This window comes from Centruroides vittatus, unplaced genomic scaffold (genome assembly GCF_030686945.1).
Source record: "Centruroides vittatus isolate TY-2023 unplaced genomic scaffold, ASM3068694v2 contig_1159, whole genome shotgun sequence".
Lineage (NCBI taxonomy): Eukaryota > Metazoa > Arthropoda > Arachnida > Scorpiones > Buthidae > Centruroides > Centruroides vittatus.
Window position 1 is genome coordinate 443,801 of NW_027120745.1, and position 22,332 is coordinate 466,132.

Here is a 22,332-nt window from a genome sequence, read left to right on the forward strand (position 1 = left end):
TTTTAATATATTTAAGCAGTAATCTGATAGCAAATAATACTAATAAAATGAAAGGAAAACAAAAATGCTTTACTATATAAAAATAAAAACTCTGAGAACTAAGAATAGTGAACAGTTATGTGTTTTTATTTATAAAATATGACTTTAAGATACAAATTATCAATGTTCTTATCTGATAACACAGCAGATTTTTGTTGCTTGCTGCTTAGATGCAGAAAAGACTTTAATAAATATTATCAGAATCCTAATCTTAATATCACTGTATTAGAATCCTTATCCACCATAGTATGTGAATAAATGTTAATTAAATTATTATACAACAATGGTATTACAACAAATATTGAACTAATTATTCTAAATATTAACATTATTAATATTTGAAATGATTTATAGTAAAAAATCTTTGCATTTACAGATATCCATTACATCATCAACTGCCGTAAATAATCGGACTATAAACGATTACAGATTATAAATAAATTTGGCACTTGAGGTAGGCGTTAGGTGCCATCTCTTATTAAAATTAATAATTATAATAATTTAAATAAATTTAGATTAAACTGGAAGAAAAGAATTGGCCCGAAGCGGGACTCAAACCCGCAACTCCCGCTTACCGTGCGGCCGCGTTGCCAGTTATGCTACCCGGACCTTCGGTCTGATCTCTTCCAGTACATATAAGCCAAAGGCATAACCATCGACGGCTATTGCTGGACGTCGGCACGGAGTTGTCCCCAGTCGGCGCCGTAATAGCCATCGAAGGTTATGTCTTTGGCTTAAATGTACTGGAAGAGGAGATCAGACCGAAGGTCCGGGTAGCATAACTGGCAACGCGGCCGCACGGTAAGCGGGAGTTGCGGGTTTGAGTCCCGCTTCGGGCCAATTCTTTTCTTCCAGTTTAATCTAAATTTATTTAAATTATTATAATTATTAATTTTAATAAGAGATGGCACCTAACGCCTACCTCAAGTGCCAAATTTATTTATAATCTGTAATCGTTTATAGTCCGATTATTTACGGCAGTTGATGATGTAATGGATTAATGTTATCGGGTTTGTTGAGTGTTTATTTATTTACAGATACTTTGTTGGAGTGTTAAACAAAAAAACAAAATGTATGAAATTACATAAAACTCAATTATTTAACTTACGACCAGTGATAGAAGTTGCAGGTATGATATTCAACATACTTTTTTTATTTAACAGTTTTTTATACATCCAACATATTAAATTTGTAACATTTAAATAATATGATAAAATTCAAAATATCGTAAATAAATAATAATTTAAATTGTAAAAATAACTCATGATTGAATTGTATTAAATAGTATTTACAATATTACATCATATAAATTGAATTATATATATTTCAAATGGCTTTTCTGAAATTGATTTTTTTCTCATTTTTTCCTGACAGTCTAACAAGCTTAATTTAAATCTGTGATAACCAGTTATAAGATAATTTATTCTCAATATATAGGTAACTTTGAATTAACTTCTCAGGCAAATTAATTTGTTGTGAGAAGTTAATTTCTGTTTTGTGTGAATTTGTTCTAGTGTTTTACATTTTTAAGCTTTGTCTTACTTAAAAAATAAATATATTATTATGAGACTAAATTTCAAGGATCATTTAAAATTATTTATGTCTTTTAAAAACACATTTTTATTCTGCAGCTTTGCATTTTTTTGTAATTTATTTATATAATAGCTGATGACTGAGGCAATTAAGACACCAGCCTACTGCTCTTAAGAGATCTGGAATTGATTCTGGGCAAGTGAAATCTCCAAGAATTTTTTATGGTGGGACCATCCCAGATGTTATGATCTGTCTTTCACCACCTGGTTGACTCCATTGTAGTTGGCCTACTGAACTCAGTGGGTATAGAAAAAAGACCTCTTAGTATTCATAGGTGAAAAGAATCAAAAATGAAAAAAAAAATATGAAAAAAAAAATATATATATATATATATAATAAATTATTGAAAGAATTGTATCATCAGGATTTATGACACTACAATTTTCTGTTATTTTCAGCAATCTTAGAAAATACACTTCAATAATAAATGACATCAAAAGTGAATAAGGCCCTGGTCATGCAGATGTGAGAATAGTACTGAATGAGCAGTTTTTAATAATATCACTTCTGCAAAAAAAATCGTGCTCAAGCAAAAAATAGAATCTCTTGCTTGCGGAATGGAAAATTTTGCTTTCACAGATGGCATTGTTTGATTTTTATTTTGGTTTAAAGTTCTTGCTTAATACTGCACTTGTGCATCAGATTCTTACCTCATTTTCAGTATGCGTATGATTCAAACATGGCTTCTTCAGTATATATAGGCACAAAGAAGAAAAATAATCAAAGTTTTATTCAGAACTGGCTAAAATTTAATTTGGCTAATTTGGCTATATTTTAGTCAACAAACTTTCTAGCCTTCCATTTATAGACTGCCCAGAAGTTGCACATGTTTACCTAGGTTTCCCTAATTTCTATAAATGCATTGAATATTTCAATTGGATATACACTTATAAATATTTTAATGGTCTACTTTCATTTCAATGTATTTACCTTCACATCCCCTCTTAATGTTACTATTAAATATTTTTTTACCGCTATCGGAAAGCAGCCGTAAAAATCGAAGATAAACTTCATATCAAATTCACTAAATTTAAGGCTGTTTCCAAAAAAATGCTTTATTATATTTAATTGTTTTATTCCTTTTGTTTTATCACATTTTTTTTTTTTTTTCATTTTACTGGGTCTTTTGTATCATTGTTGTATAGGATAGCAACCATTGTCTGAACAACATTGCCAGTAATATTGTAAAATAAAAAGTTTTCTAGAAAGAAATTAATTAATTCAGTTATGGCTTATCCTGAGATATGGAATAAATGATTAAAAAGTCATCAAAATGGAGAGAATAAATGTCATCATTGATCCATTTTCTCTCTCAATAAAGGGGGAAAATTTATACTATTGCATGACAATGTTAGCAAGAATGAGAAACAAGAAAGCTAGAAATGCCATAACCTGATGTTACATTCTCTCATTTGTTAACATCAGGCTAGAATAATTGCTCATTTGCATTTGCATGGCCATAAGATAAGAATAAGGCAGAAAGTTTCCTTTTAAATGCTACTTATACTTATGCTACTTAAGATCTTATGTATTTTTTTGCCTAATATATCAATATGTAAGCAAAAATAATTTAAACAGTTGATTTTATTTTAATTCAAATATTATAAATTGTTAATTTACATAAGCATAGAATTTGCTTATATAATATGTTTATAAACTGTCCAAATATTAAAAAAAGATCAGGCAAATAGAAAATGTATTTTGAATAAATCTTTAACATACAACTTTTCTAAATCAGAAATTTACTTTTTTTTATTTGTTTAAATTTTTTGATGATTTGGAATAAAAGAGCAAAATATATCATATTGAAATGAACAACTTTTAATAACATATTCAATTTAATGGTAAGATTTGAATTCTATTTAAAATAAATTAGAAATCAAAAGAATATATTTAATATAAAAGCAAAATGTATTTTTCTGTTGCTTGAAGACAATTATGACAACTTTCTGTATAAAAACAGAAAAATATTAAGTTACTAAAAATTTTATTTTAATCGTTATTTATTTTATTATGTACAATGTTATTACGGTAGAGCGTCGTTTATCCGAAAGCCGATCGACCGAAACATCGGTTAATCAAAAGCTTTCCGGTTTGTGCCGAATCGAACATTTTTTGATACTAGATTAACTTCTAAAGTGTAATTTTTTGTTTTATATTTTTCAATATATTTATTTTATTTGTACAAAATAAAGAAATCGTTTTTAACGATACAATAGCCTCTATTATTATTATAAAAATTTTCGTTAGGCTTAAAATCGACGAAAATTCGACGCGAAGCGACACGCAACGGAGAAAAATTTCAACACGGGATAGGTTTATATATTTTTTCGTACGTGATCGGTTATCCAAAAAATAAGTTATCCGAACAACCCCGGTCTCCAATTGATTCGGATAAGTGACGCTCTACTGTAGATTGTTAAAACATCAAGTTAATTTTTTTTTTATATTTAAATATACCATATTTTTAACTTTTATAAGATGTATCACTGTATTGGCCACTTCATATTTTTATGTCGAGTTTTTAGGAAAAACTTCGCATTTAGCTTATAGGATGCATTCTAATTTTCAGATAAATTTTAGATATAAAAATGTGTATCTTATAAAGAAAAAATATGGTAACTTTTAAAAATATTAATTAAAAACAATATTTGATTTTAAACAATTTAAAATTTTTATAGAAAAAGAATCAAAAGAAAATGAAACAACTTACAGAGAAAAGGTTAACTTTTTCTTATTTTTGTTTAAGTTTTGGAGTTGAGATATAGACTATTATATTAAGTGTCAGTCAGTTTTGATGGCAGAAATAAAATATTTAATTTACTGTTTTTTTTTAATGAATATAGAATAACAAAAAGTATATTTATTAATAATAGAGATTAATATATATTTTATAGTTTTAAATTTCCATGTTCCATCTCTTAAGTTAGATAAATATAAAAATAAAGAAGGTTTGTGTAATGTTAATGAAGGTAACTCAACTGGGTCTTGCCATTCAATTTTGACTTGGATTCCTTCCAAGTCAATATTTTAGATAACTCTGTACAATTTGAATACAATATGCACAAAATATTGAACATTGATAATTTTAAATATTTTTAATAGTGATAATATCATGAGATGTATCTTTAAATCTGTTAAATTATACATTTCTAAAATGCTTTTTCATTTACAGTAAAATGTACTTATTGTAATTATGAATATTGTTATCACTCACTTAATGTTATCAGGATTAGCATATCTTGAAACATTAAAGTTATGTAAAACTTTGTTTGTGTTATCAGAATTTTGGTTATAATTACCATTAACTTGAAGTAGTTACAGATTCAGAATAATTCAAAAAGTTTAAAATATTTGAATAATGATAAATCCTTTTATTAATAATGTAAGATGATTATATTATGGATGGTCTGATAAACCATATTTTCCATCGTAAATGTTTTTAAAACCAATGTTCTAAGTTTGAACAAATAAATTAAAATATTTTTTTGTCAATGGGGCAGGCTTATATACCTGTAGTCTTTGTGGATCTGTTCCTGACCTAAGGTAAACAATTATCTTTAAACTGTCTTTTCACACTACTAGTCTCAGCCATACCAAGACTAGTAGTGTGAAGATTATGTAATCATTATGTAATAATTATCAATGTGAATTGTGTGCTTTAAATATTAAATGTTTATGTGGGGCTTACCCTCTTATACTTGTTGCCAAATGTGATTAAACTCAGAAATTTCTGACAACAGGTAGGTTACACTGACTAATTGAGTTTTAAGTATTGGAGATGGCAACAATATGGTCTTGTAAGACAGACTAGGAGTAAGAGGATGAAAAGAAATGACAAGATTCAGTTGGAGTTACTCAACACAATGAAACAATGAACTACTCTTAAAACATTTATTAGATGGCATTAAAGTTTGTACAGTATGTTACACATATAAGTAAGACATAGTATTCATGTTACAGAATTATAATTTCAGAGAGAAAGTTTATAATCTACAAATAACTTTGAATTCTGACAAATAATTTCCACATTTCTGATGAACAGATTTCACATTGGATATGCTGAGTAGGTTATTGGGAAACTGTTCTTGATAAGATCAAACTTGAAGAGTTTGGAAATGTAAGTCTGAGTAGGGAAGCACACAAACACAGATCTTGATGGCTTGAAGAGTGGATGGCAACTCTTTGAAATCATCCAGAATCTATTATATTCAAAGATGAAATTGTCCAAAGCTGTGACTAATCTGAAGTTGAGGAAAACATGTCATAACTTTCTTACAATCGACTGTGGGAAAATGTCAGTTTAGGAAGTTAACATATTCTGGCTCCTGATGAGATCATATTCATATCGAAGTTGCAATATTAGGTTTAGTGATAATTATTAAAAGGTTCTTCTCCCTCCCCATTTTTGATCCTCACATTTATCATATTAATTGTTATTTGCTTGGAGTGCAGTAATATAAATTACTTGAACTTTCTTATTTTAATTATGCAATAAGTGAATTACTATTAATTAACAATAAATGTAATTAATTAATGCTTAATTAAGTTATAAATTTTTAAATTATTTTAACACATCCTTCTCATATCAGCGTCAGTAAAATGCAAGAATTTTTACTAATTATAGTGTTATTTACTTATGTAAATGACACTATAACATTACTGACTGATAACATTACTCATGTAATGTTCGGTCAGTCAGTTTTTATTATCAGGATTGCAGTGTCTCACTAGATTGTGCTCTGCCCACCTGATTTTACTTACTATTCAGCTGACTAATTTGATGAAATGAAGCTCTGTTTTATAATTGTATGTGGTACCATCTGTTATGAGATTTTGTTATAAAAAAACATTTTATATTTTTAATTACTATAAAAATGGCAAAAAGCTTAATTTTGAAGGTAGGGGTGAGTTTTATAAAAAAAAGTATAAATCAGGGACACAGACTAAAACCTTTCACAGTGTTGTATGCGATAGAGAACCAACTAACGTTTTCAGCCTCCACCAAGGCCTTCATCTGGTTGAGAACTAAAAGTCATCCCCACCAGACCACCAGAATGGTGTTGCCCGCAAAATGGTTGGTTCTCTATCGTATACAACACTGTGAAAAGTTTTAATCTGTGTCTCTGTGTTATGCACTACAGTGTTATTAAAAGAAGTTGTTTATTGTGTTAAAAGTATAAATGTTAATAATGAGTAAAATTGTCATTAAGTCTAATCCTACTGAAATACACACGACCTCTTTATCTCCCTACCTCCTCAACCTTTAACCATCAAAATTTAATAGCATCAATGTCCTTCATATACAAGCCACCATGCCAAATTTCATTACTTAATCTCTATCCCATCCTGAGATATTAAGTGAAATAGATGCCCACACACAAACGCCCATACCAACCCACTGAATTTTCTTGCCATTTTTTTGACTTTTTGGATTCAGCAGGTCTCAAAATGTAGAGATTTGCAAAAAACTTTGAAGGTCAAATTTGACACGATTCCAATACTTTCCCTTGTTATGTATACATAACAACTGGGAAAGTAAAAGTGGGACGCTAGGCAGGGCATTTTGATATGTCAGATGAGTCACATGATCAATTCCAGATTAGTCATTGATTTTATAGCTTTCTGACATCATTAATGACAGATATTACAAGCAACCAATGAACATTTTACTTATCCATATAGTCTTGTCTTGTTTACAAAATAATGATCTACAGCAATAGTGTCAATGAACAATTTATTATGGTTCTGAGTGTAGCTTTGTTTGCTTTAACTGCCTCTTTTTTTTTAACTCAAATAATTAGCAAAAAGCATCAACTCTTTTTTATAATTGATCCACATAATTGAATATTAAAAGTTTTTACACTATAACTTATATGCAATTCATCTTTGACTTACATTTCATACAATGAACATTGGCTATTTTTGAATATAACTATGAAACAGTCCAGAAGCAAAACATTTTTCAAATCAAGATGGCATATTGAAAAGCAGGACCATCCTGCTAATTCTGGACATCTGATCACTTTAACATGTTTTAAAAGAAGCTTAATTTTATGAGTATTGAAAGTTGTTGGAACTGCATTAGCTGAATCAATTATTTATTATAAATTTTGTTTGATGTAAATGATGATTTATAATTTTTAACATCATATTTATAACATATTCTATACATAGAATGAAAGGAGATATAAATAAATATGATGATTTAATTTTTAGGTTGATCAATTAACAAAGAAATTTGGCAGTAAAATAAAAAAAGGACAGCTAGAATCACGATTACAACATTCAATTGGAACAGATGATATGGAAATTGTAGCTGCAAAGGCTATAGAAGAAGCAAAGGAAGAATCTTTAAATAGTAATATTTATTCTATTCGTATATAAACTAACAATATTATATATGTAAACTTAAAATTATATAAACTTGCCTTTTTTCCAGAGAGTAATTCATTAGAAGAGAAAGAAGCAACTTACTCTGAAATTATTCCACCTCAGGATAGAAATGCCTTTGTAGCTAAAAATGTATATAAAATTCAAGATAGTATCCTTAAATATAGCATTTATTAATAATATACAATAAGAAACATTATTTATATTGATCATAATTTGATTTAATTTTAATATATTCCAAATATAAAATATTGGATTATTTTTAAGTTCGTATATAAATATCTTAAAACCCGAAGATTATTATATTAAAGCCAAATAATTACCAGATTAAATTGGGCTAAATTACCACTATAAATAATTATTAAATACTGAATAATTTGCACTAGAGGTAGGCATTAGGAGTTATCTCTTATTAAATTTAATAATTATAATTAAATTAATATTTATTAAATAGTTTAGAAAATTCTGGTTAAATAGTTACACTATCTGGACCTCCACCCAATTCCTCACTTCCAGACATTTAATTTTGATATAACCATTGTTTGAACATTTCATTCGGATCATTTAGCAAATTTTATGATATAAATCTACAATATTGTGTTTAAAATCATATTTTTGATTAAATATTTTTATTCAATTACTTGAAAAATAATTTCTAATTTAAAAATTTATTACAATTATTGTTGAAGGATTTATCATTTGTTTTATAAAAAATATTTTAAAAGTAAGTTTAAGTTATCCTTAATTTTTAAGTTATTTCTGATGCAGAATATAATGCTATAGAACCTGATATTTTTTTGAATGCTTCAAAAGATCAAATAACAGAGTGGCAGCAACAAGCAACGTAAGCTGAAGTTTTGCAATAACTTACTGAAATTATACACAAAAAGTAGCTGGACTAATTTAAATTAATTCTAATACTAACTCAGAAATGTCTAGGGAGAAATCTGTTTGAAATCAAACTTTTAATTCTTGTGGCCTAGGCTATATCAGTTAGGCTGTTCAAAAATTGTAATCTAGGATTTCTTCATTATGGATCTTTATTTAATTTCTTTTTACTCTGCAAGTTTAATCCAGAATAATCCAGTAAGAGTTTGCTTGATAATTTGACAGCATAACTAATATGTTTGCCTAGTTTGCAGGAATTATGAGTTCAGTTCTGCTGTAAGCAGATGTTTCTAAACAATTAAGATCACCATTTATTAATAATTTTAATTATCTATTATAAATGAAGACCCAGATGGATGAAGGTGTTATGTTAAAATTATTCAAAACCCGATAGTCCTGTATGGATAAATGTTTAACATAACAATCTCTCACATACCACCATCCTTGAAATTAAATGACACTGTAATGCTACTCTGCAACATATTATTTTGTGAATATATTTGCATTGAAATAATTACATAATAAAAACTTGAACATCAATTCATTCAAAACTTTGATTTTTCTAATATAACAACCTTCATCCAGTCATGTCTCCAAATGATAGTCTTATAATTACTTTCTTAAAACTAGAATTAATTATATTTTAATTGATTGTTTCCTTTTTGAGTTTTTATTTTACTTTAAAATATTTATATTTTTATTTCTGCTTTCTATCTGAATTTTTTATAAGTTTTTAATATACAGCTTTGTAAAATTTATGATTTTTATTTTTCATGGTAAAAGTCAAGTTAATATTGCAAAATGTAGATAAATTTACTTCTGATGTCCAAAGTTTATTTGTGAAACTTGTTAAATATTTTCCAGATTTCATGTTTTGTCTTCGGATATAATAAACAAAAAATAAATATATTAAAATTCAGAAACAAATAATAATTAAATTCAGAAAATAAATAAAAGCATTTTAGTCAAAAAAAAAAAATGCAAAATGAACAATCAAAAATGTTTTTTATTTATTTTATTCTTTCTTCACTCTCTAAGGTCGCGATTCCACTAGCGTAAAAATGGCCGTAAAACCCCTCGCCGTAAAAGCTTTTAATCGTGTGACCGTGACATTTTACGCCCGAGCGGGTCGTAAAACAAATGTAAAAGTGAGTCGAGCAGTGTTCAATTTTTGAAGTGAATATGACCATAAAACGGTACCATCCACCAATCAGAAGTTGGGGGAAATCTAGGTCATTGTGATACGGTGCAAAAATGGCAGAAAACGAGCTTTTGTGTACATTCTTTCGTGGCTGCTTGGAAAAGAACTAGAATAGATCCAGAAAGATTTATCAAAAACATCCAAAAGTATTTATATATCTACGACAAGAGGTATCCCCATTATAATAATGAATGCCTAAAACACGAGATATGGACGGCCAAAGGAAAATCCTTCATTTAGAGGAGTATATAATAAAAAACCTAAGAAAAAAAATTTTTTTTTTAATTGTTGAATTTTGTCTTTAGGTAATTTTTTTAATTTAATCAAAGAAGACACAAAAAGTTTTAAAGTTAATTCATCACCAGCGGGACACCATTAAAATCTACATAAAACAGCATTCTCTAAGTGGATATAAAAGTCTAGAAGTCCCTTACTGGATAGGATAAAAACCTGAAGATGTCTGTAAGATCTGCCAGTTCCAAAAATTATTTACTCTTGTTTTAATTTTGGTGTTTTTTATGTGCTTTTTAAAGGAACGATTTTTACCTGGCGACCTAGCAGCCTCAAAGGGAAGGTCCGGTCGTCGAAAGGTGTTCTGGAACACTTAATAAGAAATAAATGGTGGATTCTAAACTATTTTTGAACAGACTGTGTCGTCCTTGATTAAATTTAAAAAAATTACCTAAAGACGAAATTCAACAATTAAAAAATAAAAAAAAATTTTAAAGTTAATTCGTCACCAGAGGGACATTGTCGAAAAAAAAACCTAAGCTTATAAGTGCTGTATATTATCTTAATAATACAATAATAAAAGCTAATATATGAAAGTAAAGATATTATTTTCACTACATTTGTAATTATAGTACAGAATAAACTCGTAGAATATAATCATTGTCTTTATATCGATATATCACGTAAAGCTGCGTTCCTTTATGCAGTGCTCAAGAAGCGCTTTACAGCAAACACTCTGAAACCTGTTTCTAAATGCAGCGCTGCAATGTAGCGAACTGTTTCTAAATGTTTGCTGCAAGAGATCGCTGCAGCAAAGATAAAGCAGCTTTTACATCCGCTACACGTGTAAAGCAAAATGGACGCTTGTGTGTATAATACAATATTATGCTGTAAAAATTAAAAAGTCGAAGTCATTGTTGATAAAAATATTATGTAAAGATTAAGAAGAATTAGATTTTAGAAAATGACTCAAGTTATCTAAAGAATAAGAAAATACTATATTTTAAATATAATTATACATCTCCTATCTCTTTACTTTGTTCACATTTTCGGAAAGAGAAATGCTCAATTCTTTATATCTCTTTATTTAAATATTGTAATTCTTTAACTAAAGCACTACTTTTGGCTGTAACTGGAATTAAAGGATAGATTACGGCGTCCATGTTTCGCTCGAATGGGAAGCATTTCTAAACTATGATGCAGCGACGTGTAGCAATAGCTGCTTGTGACGTCATTTTCGCTGCATAAAGAAACACGGCCTATACAACTGTAATAGTACCATCGCCGTAAAAAGCTTCGCTAGCCGGACCTCCATCGCAATCCGAGCACGAACGCAAATAGGTCACGTAATTAAAAGCTTTTACGGCGAGGGGTTTTACAGCCATTTTCACACTAGTGGAGTTGCGGCCTAAGCTTTGAAAATTACTTCTTTCAGTTAATGTAGAGACAAAATTGTTTTTACCCCTCAGGCTACTAGGGAAATTTCTGTAGCAAAAACAATCAAACAACTTGCTCTTCAGCTGATTTCTCAAACAGACAGATTAAGACAATTTTGGCCAATCTCTTGTTTAAAAAATTATTGACATTCAACATGACAATGTTGAATATTATTTATATATAATTCTTTATGCATGAGGAGAAAATTTTATAATTATGTTTGCTTTCTTATTCTAGTTATGGAGTTTATATAATTGACAAATTAAAAACTTTGCCAATAAAAGAGGACGTACGAAAGCATAAAGCAAAATTATTAACATACTTTTACTTTATGATGCAATTAGCAAATTTAAAAGCAAGAGAACTAAAGAGAAAAGGTAAGAAAATAAGTAACATACTGATGAAAAAGTATACTTTATATAATATTTATAATTTTACTTAAATTTTAATGTTTTATAATATATTATTTACTTGAAGAATCTTGAAATTAATAGTTTTTTATTTCATATGAATTGCTAAATTTATTACCAATTTGTAAATATAGATGTAATTAAAATCGTTGATTTGTCGATAATAATATATATATTTGTTTTATTCGATTATTACATATTTAATTTTTTCATTTTATAACACTAAATGAATTAAGTTACTAAATTAATTTCATTATGGATATTAGTGCAAGATATTTCAAAATGGAAAATTTATTTTGAAAACTTACTAATTCAGCAAACTTCTTTAATCTAATTTAATATTTTTAGCTATTTCCAAAATTGATTCCTTAGGTTACAAGCAAATTAACCTCTAAACAGAAACATTGATCTGTGAGACTGTTACTGCTATATTATGCTACAATGTGTTAGCACTTTTTGAGCTTTGTCTCGTATCTATAGTATGTTATTATCGACTGCTTGCCTACACTATGCATATTATACTGTTCAGTTTGTGACCCGTTAGAAGATACATATAGCTTTTTAAAAACATGAAGGTCTTACTGACTGGGTATTTAGTATTATATATTAAATGCAAAGGTATTAAGATTGTATACTTTTCATAGTTTTTGATTGCTAATTTGTTGCCTTATGATAAGGTTTTTCTTAATTTTAGAATACTATATTATGGATATTCCATTAGCAAATACTAATAAATCATCAAGAGTTTACTTTATTTGTGCTATTGTTAAAATCCAGTCATCAAAATATTTCAGTTTTGTTAAAGGCTTGGTTCACTCTCTGTTGGATATACATATCAAAAGACAGCTCAGTATTTCTAATCTGCCTAGAGATGTTAGGACATTGTATGGAAAACAATACAGTAATATGAAATACTGCTGCAGGAGATAAAGTTTCAAGTGACAAGCTTGGGAAGAGGAAGACCTATTCAAAGTGTTCATTCTTTTAGGTCAGAAAGCCTTCCTACAAGTGTATCAAATGTAACAATTCAATTAGTCTGAAGTGCTGCAGAAAAGTTTGCATCATGTGTACAATAACAAATGACTAAAAGTTAGAATTTATTCAAAAATTTTCTTAGTTTCTCTACTATGTCATTAGTTTTCAATAAATATGAATTTACTAATCGTAATTTTGCTTTTTTATGGCCCAAGAAAACATCAGAAATCTTTCGTATAGTAACAAATGTGCGAAATGTGACGTTACAAAAATACAAGGTCTCTCAAACTGATGTTTCCAGTTATATAGTAAAGACCTATGTTTCAGTTTAAAGCTTAAACAGTAGATAAAAAGACACTGTTTACGATACTTTTTACTAGCTTATTGATGAAATTTAGCTTTTAATCTGAAAGTTTTAAAAATATCTTGTTATTGTATTGTTTATTCAGAATATACAAAATTAGATTTGTTGTTTAGAAGAACTTTAATTTGTAATGTTTTAACTTAATAAGGTACAATCTAAGTACCTTATTAAGGTTAGTAATAGTGATAAGATTTATTAATAATAATTTTTCAATATTCTAATTTTTTCTTAAATTTTCAAAAAACATTATTAATTTTTTTTCAATTCATTTAACAAATTAATTCATATTTTTTTAAACATCATGAAGTAGAAATTCAAAAGATATAAAATATTAACTTAATGTCTTTTTATTACTTTAAGATCCTTTACCCTCGGTTCCCACATTATTTAAAGAAAAGATACTTGATAAATTCACATCAAAATCGACAAATCAATCTGGGAAATTAGACAGGTGAGATGTATAATTATTAATATACTTATTTTCATCATACTGCTATTTATTTTTAATTTTTATTTTAACTCATCTAGTAATTCTGCTTATATCTGAACACATACTTTTTTGATACATAATGCATCTTCAAGAAATAGTCAACTTTCAAACAAAGTCACCTCTGAACAATGGCTACTTTTATGTTCAGAAGTTTGACTGTATATTGTTTTTATATATTGATTATTTATTTATCTTCTTTTTATGATATAACAATGTTTTTTATTATTACTACTGGGTATCCAGTTAATTAAAACTAAAAGTAATAATTAAAACTCTGGCCTTTACACCAAGACCAAAAATAAAACTAAAGTTAAAAATAAAAATAATATATACAGATAGTTTTTATTAGAAACATAATATTTTGGAAATTGTGGACAAAGTACTTGTTGTCCATCTTGATTGATTTGGTTATATTTTATCTTGGCAGTCAGAGTTGAGTCTCTATTTATAGCACTTCTTTGTAAAGTGTTAATTTTGGTTTCAGGTGATGGAACATTTTGCTTTTAATACATATATACGAGGGTCATCCAATAAGTAATTCACATAATTTTATTTCTTGGCTGCCTTTTGTTGGAATTGAACGAAACTTTGCATAACGTATTTTTAACAATTGTTGTATAACGTACGAAGTTTCCATTAATTCCGTTAGATGGTTATAGTGTAGTTTAGTTTTAAAATGGCAGCTGCTCATGAGACACATACAAAGCAGAGAGCTGTGATTGAATTTCTTTTTGCGGAGCATGAGACCATCTCAAACATTCACAGACTGTTACAACATGTCTATGGGGGTTGAAGCAGTGGATAGGAGTACTGTCGGTCGTTGGGTTAGCAGAGGGTCAATGACAGAACAAGGTAAAGTGAGACTATCAGATCTTCCACGCTTGGGATGGCCACGCACTTCTGTGACTCCAGAGACAGTTCAATATGCCAATAGGCTTATTTGAGATGACGGGCGAGTAGCAACCAAACAACTTGCTGCTCAACTAGGCATCTCTGTGGGTAGTGCTAACACAATTATCCACTGCTTAGGGATCCACTTGGCACAAACTTTTGAATAACCTAAGTGTCTAACTGAAAACAATAAGGAGCAAAGAAGGACCATTTGTGCAGAGTTGCTTTAACATGATTAAGCTGATGAAGATTTCTTATCCAAGGTTTTCACAGGAGATGAGACATAGTTATGACAATAATGAGTAAATCATAGGAAACGTCAGGAAGTGGCTCAGAGAGAGATCAGCTGAGTTGTACTGCAGAACTGGCATACAGGCTTTGGCATCTAGGTGGCATAGGGCCATAGATTTAAATGGAGACTATGTGGAATAAGGGTACTTGTAGCCAATTAATTGGGGAATAATGTAGTATATTTGGATTTGTAAAAAAAGTAAACCTTGAGTAAGAAAAATACCTATATGCATTACTTTTTGAATGTCCTAGAAATATATTTTTTTATTTAAAAATATAAAATAAAATTATTTTTTTGCTGAAGGTTTTTGTTAAATTTTAGACTATTATTACAGATACAAACACTATTGCAAATCATGATAAATGATTTTACAGTTGCCATATTTATGGATTATTTTAAAATTTTACAAACAACACTACAAAAACACTACTACCTGATACAACATATTACTAAAGCCAACCACTGCCTTATGCTTTCAGGCTATATAATAGCTATAATAATAATAAATTACCAAACAATTTGACACTAGAGGGACTTGGCAATGCATCCGCACGGTAAGCAGCAGTTGCAGGTTTGAGTCCCCTCCAGGCTGATTTTTTTTTCTTTCAGTTTAATCTTAGTTATTTAATTAAAATTATAATTATTAAATTTAATATGAGATGGTACCTGATGCCTCCCTTTAGTGTCAAATTGTTTGATAATTTATTATTAATATAGCCATTATATAGCCCGATGGCCTACAGCAGTGGTTGGCTTTAGTTTAAAATTTTATTAACTACAATGTAACAAAGTCAATGCATTTTGTATTAAGTTCTTTTACAAAGAATGAAAACCTTATTGGTTTGACTTAGTTGTTGTGATTGGATTCTAATTACATAAATTTATAAAATATGGGTATTAATTACAATTCATTATGATTAATTAATGGAAAACAATTTAACAAAAGAGAAACTCAACCAATAGTCTTGAGCTTCTTTCATTTACAACATAACAAATCTAAAATAATAAATTATTTATAATTGATAAGTGTGGTTGAGTAAATCAGTCAGTCACTTTTATAATTTTTTTATTTACATGTTATTAACATTGTAATTCATTTGTATAATTTTATACTTTTTATGTATAAAAAATATTTGCTGTTATATTTCACTAATTAAATTCACAAATGTTTATATATAAGTTTAGTAATATATATAATACATAAAACATTCTTCAATTAAATCACAAATTCATCACCCTTAGCTTTAATTTTGTAAATTAATAACTATAAATTGTTACATGCTCAGGAAAAGTTCAAATAGTAACTGAGATGTAACAAACTAAGTAAAAAAGTCAAATATTATGGAAATATACAAATAATATAAATAATAAAGTGTAATAATTATTTTGCTTTTTTACAATTGTATTTATTTGTCTCTCTATTTGGATTAATGTAATTTTTTACATACTTAAAATAGTTAAGTATATATTATGTGGTGATTTAGACCAGTATTTCTCTTTATGTATGAACTAAATATATTGTTTTTCCCACTTTAATTCCCTTTTTTTTAATTATGTCAAATAAAGGTTATCTTATCTGCTTTATCTGTAATTTAGTACCCAATGCCATTCATTTTGGAACTTAATTGTTTTACCAAGAATTGGCAAAGAATAAATAAATATTTAATTTTATATGTTACAAAATGAAAATTTAATATGTCAACTATTTCTGAGAGTGTAAAAGACATTATTACTGAAAGGTATTAAAAATAGTGCATTTGTATGAAAATTGCACTATTTTTGTGCAATTTTCATACAAATGCACTATTGAAAAATTGAAAGAATATCAATTTCTAAGTAACATTTAACTATGTAAATTGTATTTCAAATATTGTCTATAAGAATCATTTTAAAAGAAACACGGACGAATATTGTGTTATAAAAGTCATAGTCAATGTAATGTCGAATATGAAATATTTAAGTTTAATGCAGTTGCCAAGTTCGATATATAAATGCTTCATTTAACTAAATTAATTTGAACACTTAAACAGTACATCAAAAATTAATGCATTCCATTTCACTTGAAATTTAATATAAAATTTCTAATAATAATTTTGAAAATCTGTTGTTTTAAAATTTATTAAAGTAACCATCTAATTAAGACCTCATATTTCTTAAAGTTTAGTAATGGATCTCATTTTTTTTTTTTTTACGTTCTTCAAAGTTGCATTTCAGTAAATGCAATTTAGGATGTTTTTAATACATAATTTAGCTCTCTGTTTTGTTTTTTTCATTAAATTTTTCCACAATTATAAACATATATTTTAAGAAACCAATGTTAAAAATTAAGTTAAATATTATACATCTTTACTATAAGTTTCATGTACAGAGTGGTTAAATTAAAGTGGCACTACTCACCAATTTATGGAGCAGATATTAATAAATACAGGATGGTCGGGAAGTAATTTGACCAATTAGTGGCAATCTCAAGAGCACGGAAAGCAGGAACTCATTGAAACTTTTGCAGAATACAGTTAATGCAACTGTATGTCAAAAATTTTCAATAGAAACACCATGAATTCATAGTGTCAAGAGAGTCTGTATGATGGAAAAAAGTGTAAGGTGTTATAATGGTGTATGTACAATAAAAAACAACAGAGATTTTGGTGTTTGAACAATTTGAAAGAGACAGGTTATATGTCAATTTTAAATTCCAATTATGTGTTAAAGTTGATTCACATTGGTTGCGTTTACTTATGAGCTAATAGTGCTACTTCTGAACACTGGAAGTGACGTCATTAGCATGTGTATTTGTGCTTACGTGTCCAGTATAAAGGTAAACATGAACGCTAACAAGAAATATGGCAGTTTCCTGCAAATAATATTGTCAAAGCTGCTATTTTAAATGTTACATTACAGATAGAACTACTTGATTCTGAATCGGACGAGGATGATCTTATTGTGGATGTAATTGTAGAAAAAATGAAAGAAGAATAAAGAAAAGTAAGGTCAAATAAAAAAGATAGAAACTTTTATTGGAGAGACACTACTTTTTTATAAGCCAGCTGATTTTAAACAACCTTAGACTTACAAGAGAATGTTTTGAAAGTCTCCTTTAAAAAATAAGACCAATTATAGACACAGAAAAATTACTTCCTCTGGAAGATGACTTGTGTCTCCTCAAAAGTAGCTTTTATGCTGCCTATGGACATTGGCAAATCAAGAATTATTCAGGTTTGTTTATACAAAGTAATAGCGAGGTTGAGGCCGAAGTTTTAAATGCAAAAATGTGTACGTTGGACGTTTGGCGCCACTTTCCTGTAAGCCTAGAAGTTTGACAATGGCATTTGGAATGTCTAGCATGATTCCACCGACTTCCAAATACCATTGTCAAACTTCTAGGCTTACAGGAAAGCAGTGCCGAATGTCCGACATACACGTTTTTGCATTTAAAACTTTGGCCTCAACCTCACTAATATATGAAATCAGATGCAGTATGTAAGAGAATAGAAGATTATACATATAATACATATATAATGCAATTGTTTTACCCAGCGAATGGATGTGACATTGTTCTTTTGTGGTGTAACTAAACTGAGTTTAAAATTAACAAATAATTGATATTAAATACAAAACATATTTTTTTCTGTCTTTCTTTTCTCTAAGGGTATTGGCGATCGTTTTAATATGTCTAGACAGACTGCGTGGATTATTTTAAATAAGGTTGTTAATTCTCTCTTACAAGTTAATGTTAAATGAAAATGAAAAACTAATCTCTTGGCCATCACAGGGCAGGATGATGTAAGAATAATGAATTTTTTATACCCAGTCTGACTTTCCTGTAATTAGAGGCTCTATTGATGAAAAGCATATGGCTATTAAGACATCAACTGAAGAAGCAGCAGCTTATTTCAATGGAAATAAGTATTACTCTGTCATCATATAAGTTTAGTTTGTAATGAGAAAATGGTATTCAAATGATACAATTTCTTGAGAAGTCATTTCCCATGTGTAAGTGAAAATTCGTTCGAGTATACAAACTTATGTAATTTTGGATTATTATTAATGCTGTTCATTTCTTTATGATTTATTTAATGCTCTGAACATAACACTTCTGAAGATTCCAAACACACGTAAGGTAAACTTCACTTTTAATCATAAACAATGAATCAAACTTAATTTTTTTCACATTAACTCTCTGTTTATGAAAAAAGTCATCTAGAGCTATCGAACGTTATACTGAAAAAGATCATTGTAAACATTTTACACAACAAATAATTGAAATTTACCAATAAAAATACTTTCTGCTGTTTATTTTTCCAAATCTAATTCCATTTTCATTACTTTGTACAGAAAGTAATTTTTTCATGGGAGCAGCCATATTGAATTGGCACAAAGTTTGACAACTAACTAGCTAGCACTTTGAGCTTACCAATTTCGCTAAACATGACGTCACCTAGCAGTAAAGTAAACGTCAACGAGCGTGGAGCTCGGACGAAAGTATACAGGCCGAGCGTGCCGACAGTAAAATTAGCTCAGAAGTAAACGCATCCATAATATCAGTGGCTGGTGGCAGGTATGTTCCCAAAAACCCACCAAATTGACAATCTCTTTTCACATATTCACAAGAAATGACACCAAGTGTTTAACTATGCTCTCCACAGTTTTTACAATCCTGGCCTATTTTGATGGATTAAGATTTAACTTTTTAATAAATACTTACAATTAAGATACAGTTTATTTAATCTTCAGTTTAATATAAACTACAAGAAGCCAAAAAGAATTAAATTATCTCAAATCTCACAGAACAAGAAAAAAATGTGAGATAGGTTTTGAGATATAAAGATTCCTACACAGTAATAGATTTGATTGGAAGTATGGTACTTTATTAATACAATAGCAACTATAGTATAAACATGGATAAAGTAGAAATAAAACATTTCTAACATACCTTAAAAGAAATAGTTGTCAATAGTTTCTGACACGTGACTTTCTTCAACCAATAAGGTATAAGCCAAACTTGTAGCCAATCAGAGAAAAGCATTGTTAATTGCAACTGTGTACTGTATTGCAAGAGATGGTTGTCAAATACAGTTTGTGCTATCAAAATGTAGTTGCTGAGCTTTGAATTTGTAATCAACACTCCAGTCCATAATTTGAGACTTAGAGGTTTTGGAGAAAATTATCTAAGACAAACATGGAAAATATATAGCAGGGGCAGGCAAGCAAGGGTTCGGTGGGAGCCGAAACGTAGGTTTTGCAAAATGCACGGGAGCCGTAGTTCTGTACCGTCGTGGTGGATAGTATGGTAAGGTGCGCGATTTTATTATATAATATAAAACAAATATTGAATTTTTCTAATAAACATATTTTCACAAAATTATAAAAATAAAATTGTAAAAATAATAATAAAAAACAGAAATTAATACTTTCGGCAAGAGCCGCACGTAACTCAAAAAAGAGCCGCATTTGCCCGTGCCCGATATATAGAATTTAGGCCGAAAATGCAGGGGAAAAAATAAATTTCAAGATAAAGGGGTTTTCGAGATAGACGAATTCAACCGTATATCTTCTGATTTGGCAATATTAAAATCGACACTAAGTAATTATGTAGTAGTTCTGATCATAGTGGCAGCATTTAATGAATAAAACATTATAAAGTGAACATAAAAATGAGTGTTAATTTTAATATTTTTAGGCTTTATCAGTTTTTATAGACTGGAAATTCCTTCTTGTCCATTAAAAATTGATGAAGCTGAAATATCTAGGTGAAAGCTTTTTTTATGTATAGATTTTGGATTTTATAGTCTTTTTTCCTTAAGCATTTTCTCTGAGATTAGAATTATGATTATTTAGGATACTCTATGTATCCTAAATAATCATAATTCTAATATATAAGAATTTTATCATTATCTTTATTCATTTGTCTTGGATCTCTTTTGACTAATGATGGAATTATTTTAATTTTATATTATGTTACATAAATATTATTCCTAAGTTTAGTAATGTTGAATTTTTATTATTATTTCAGATCCTTTCCTAATAAAATGAAAGATAAATTAGCTGCTCATGCATTGGTTCTTGCTTTATTTGTGGATGAATTTGAAGTGAATTTAAATCAAATTCAACCAGACCTGAAGATACCTATAAATAGGTTTGTATTTAATAATAAATATTTATAGAAGAATATGATATCTATAAAACAATTATGAGGAAATAACATAATATATACTTTTATTAATAATTGTTTTTTTCTTTTATAATTTTTATATTTATTAGACTTAAATTTATCAGTGATATTAAAATCGTATAAAACTACTAAAGTTTACTAATAATAATTTTTAAAAAATTTATAGATAATCATTTTATATATAACTGATATATAATACTTTTAATTTTTCATATACTATTGAAAAATGTAAATCAATATTATTACATGCTATTAAAAATGTTATTAAACATATTATTATTTCTTCATATATGCAGTAACAATGTGGTTATATTTAAAGGACAATCACAACACGGGTCGTAGGTTGACCTACTGTTATTCCTCATTCTATATTTCATTTTTTCTCCAAAATGTACATTTCAGACTTAAAAGTCCTTCAGTTGGAATAAGTGCTACCACAGGGAAGAAAAGGTTTTTTTCCACTATATTACATTATAAAAGAGAAAAAATATATTTTTTTAAGAACAAGAGTTTACTTACATTATAGTACAGAACAAATATCAAGCAATGGTGTTCATACTTCAGCAATTAAAAAGATTTAAAAAAAACACACTTACATCAAACAATACAATACAGTTCACAAAGATAAGATATATTGAGTTTTGCCAGCACATTGTTATCTCAGAAGGTAAAAAAAGAAACATTAAATATATCTGTTTACATTTATAATTATGTCATAAAATTAGCTAAAAGATCAAAGACCCCGTCGGCCATAACAAGTGTTTTCCGATTGAATTTCCGAATCACGAGCAACAATACGCACGGGTGGGAATTGTGAAATCTTAAAAAATTACGACAGGCTATTTAAAACAAATCGTCGGATCTAAAGAGCATCGGCATTGTGTTTCTTTACGATAATGCACGACCACGCATTGCCACTCAAACGAGCCTATTGCCGAACAATTCTGGTGGAAAATATT

General features: G+C 28.4%; 1 protein-coding gene across 2 annotated transcripts in view; it reads left to right on the forward strand.

Moving 5' to 3' along the window:
• LOC136980265 (DNA-directed RNA polymerase I subunit RPA49-like) overlaps positions 1-22,332 on the forward strand; it is a 29,166-nt gene that overhangs the window by 6,142 nt on the left and 692 nt on the right. For both annotated transcript variants that reach the window (XM_067276354.1, XM_067276361.1), the window contains exons 4-11: positions 1,077-1,168; positions 4,314-4,354; positions 7,852-7,993; positions 8,075-8,176; positions 8,779-8,869; positions 12,020-12,159; positions 13,892-13,982; positions 21,215-21,337. In XM_067276354.1, coding sequence (XP_067132455.1) covers positions 1,077-1,168; positions 4,314-4,354; positions 7,852-7,993; positions 8,075-8,176; positions 8,779-8,869; positions 12,020-12,159; positions 13,892-13,982; positions 21,215-21,337 — 822 coding nt within the window. The remainder of the gene's footprint in view (positions 1-1,076; positions 1,169-4,313; positions 4,355-7,851; positions 7,994-8,074; positions 8,177-8,778; positions 8,870-12,019; positions 12,160-13,891; positions 13,983-21,214; positions 21,338-22,332) is intronic.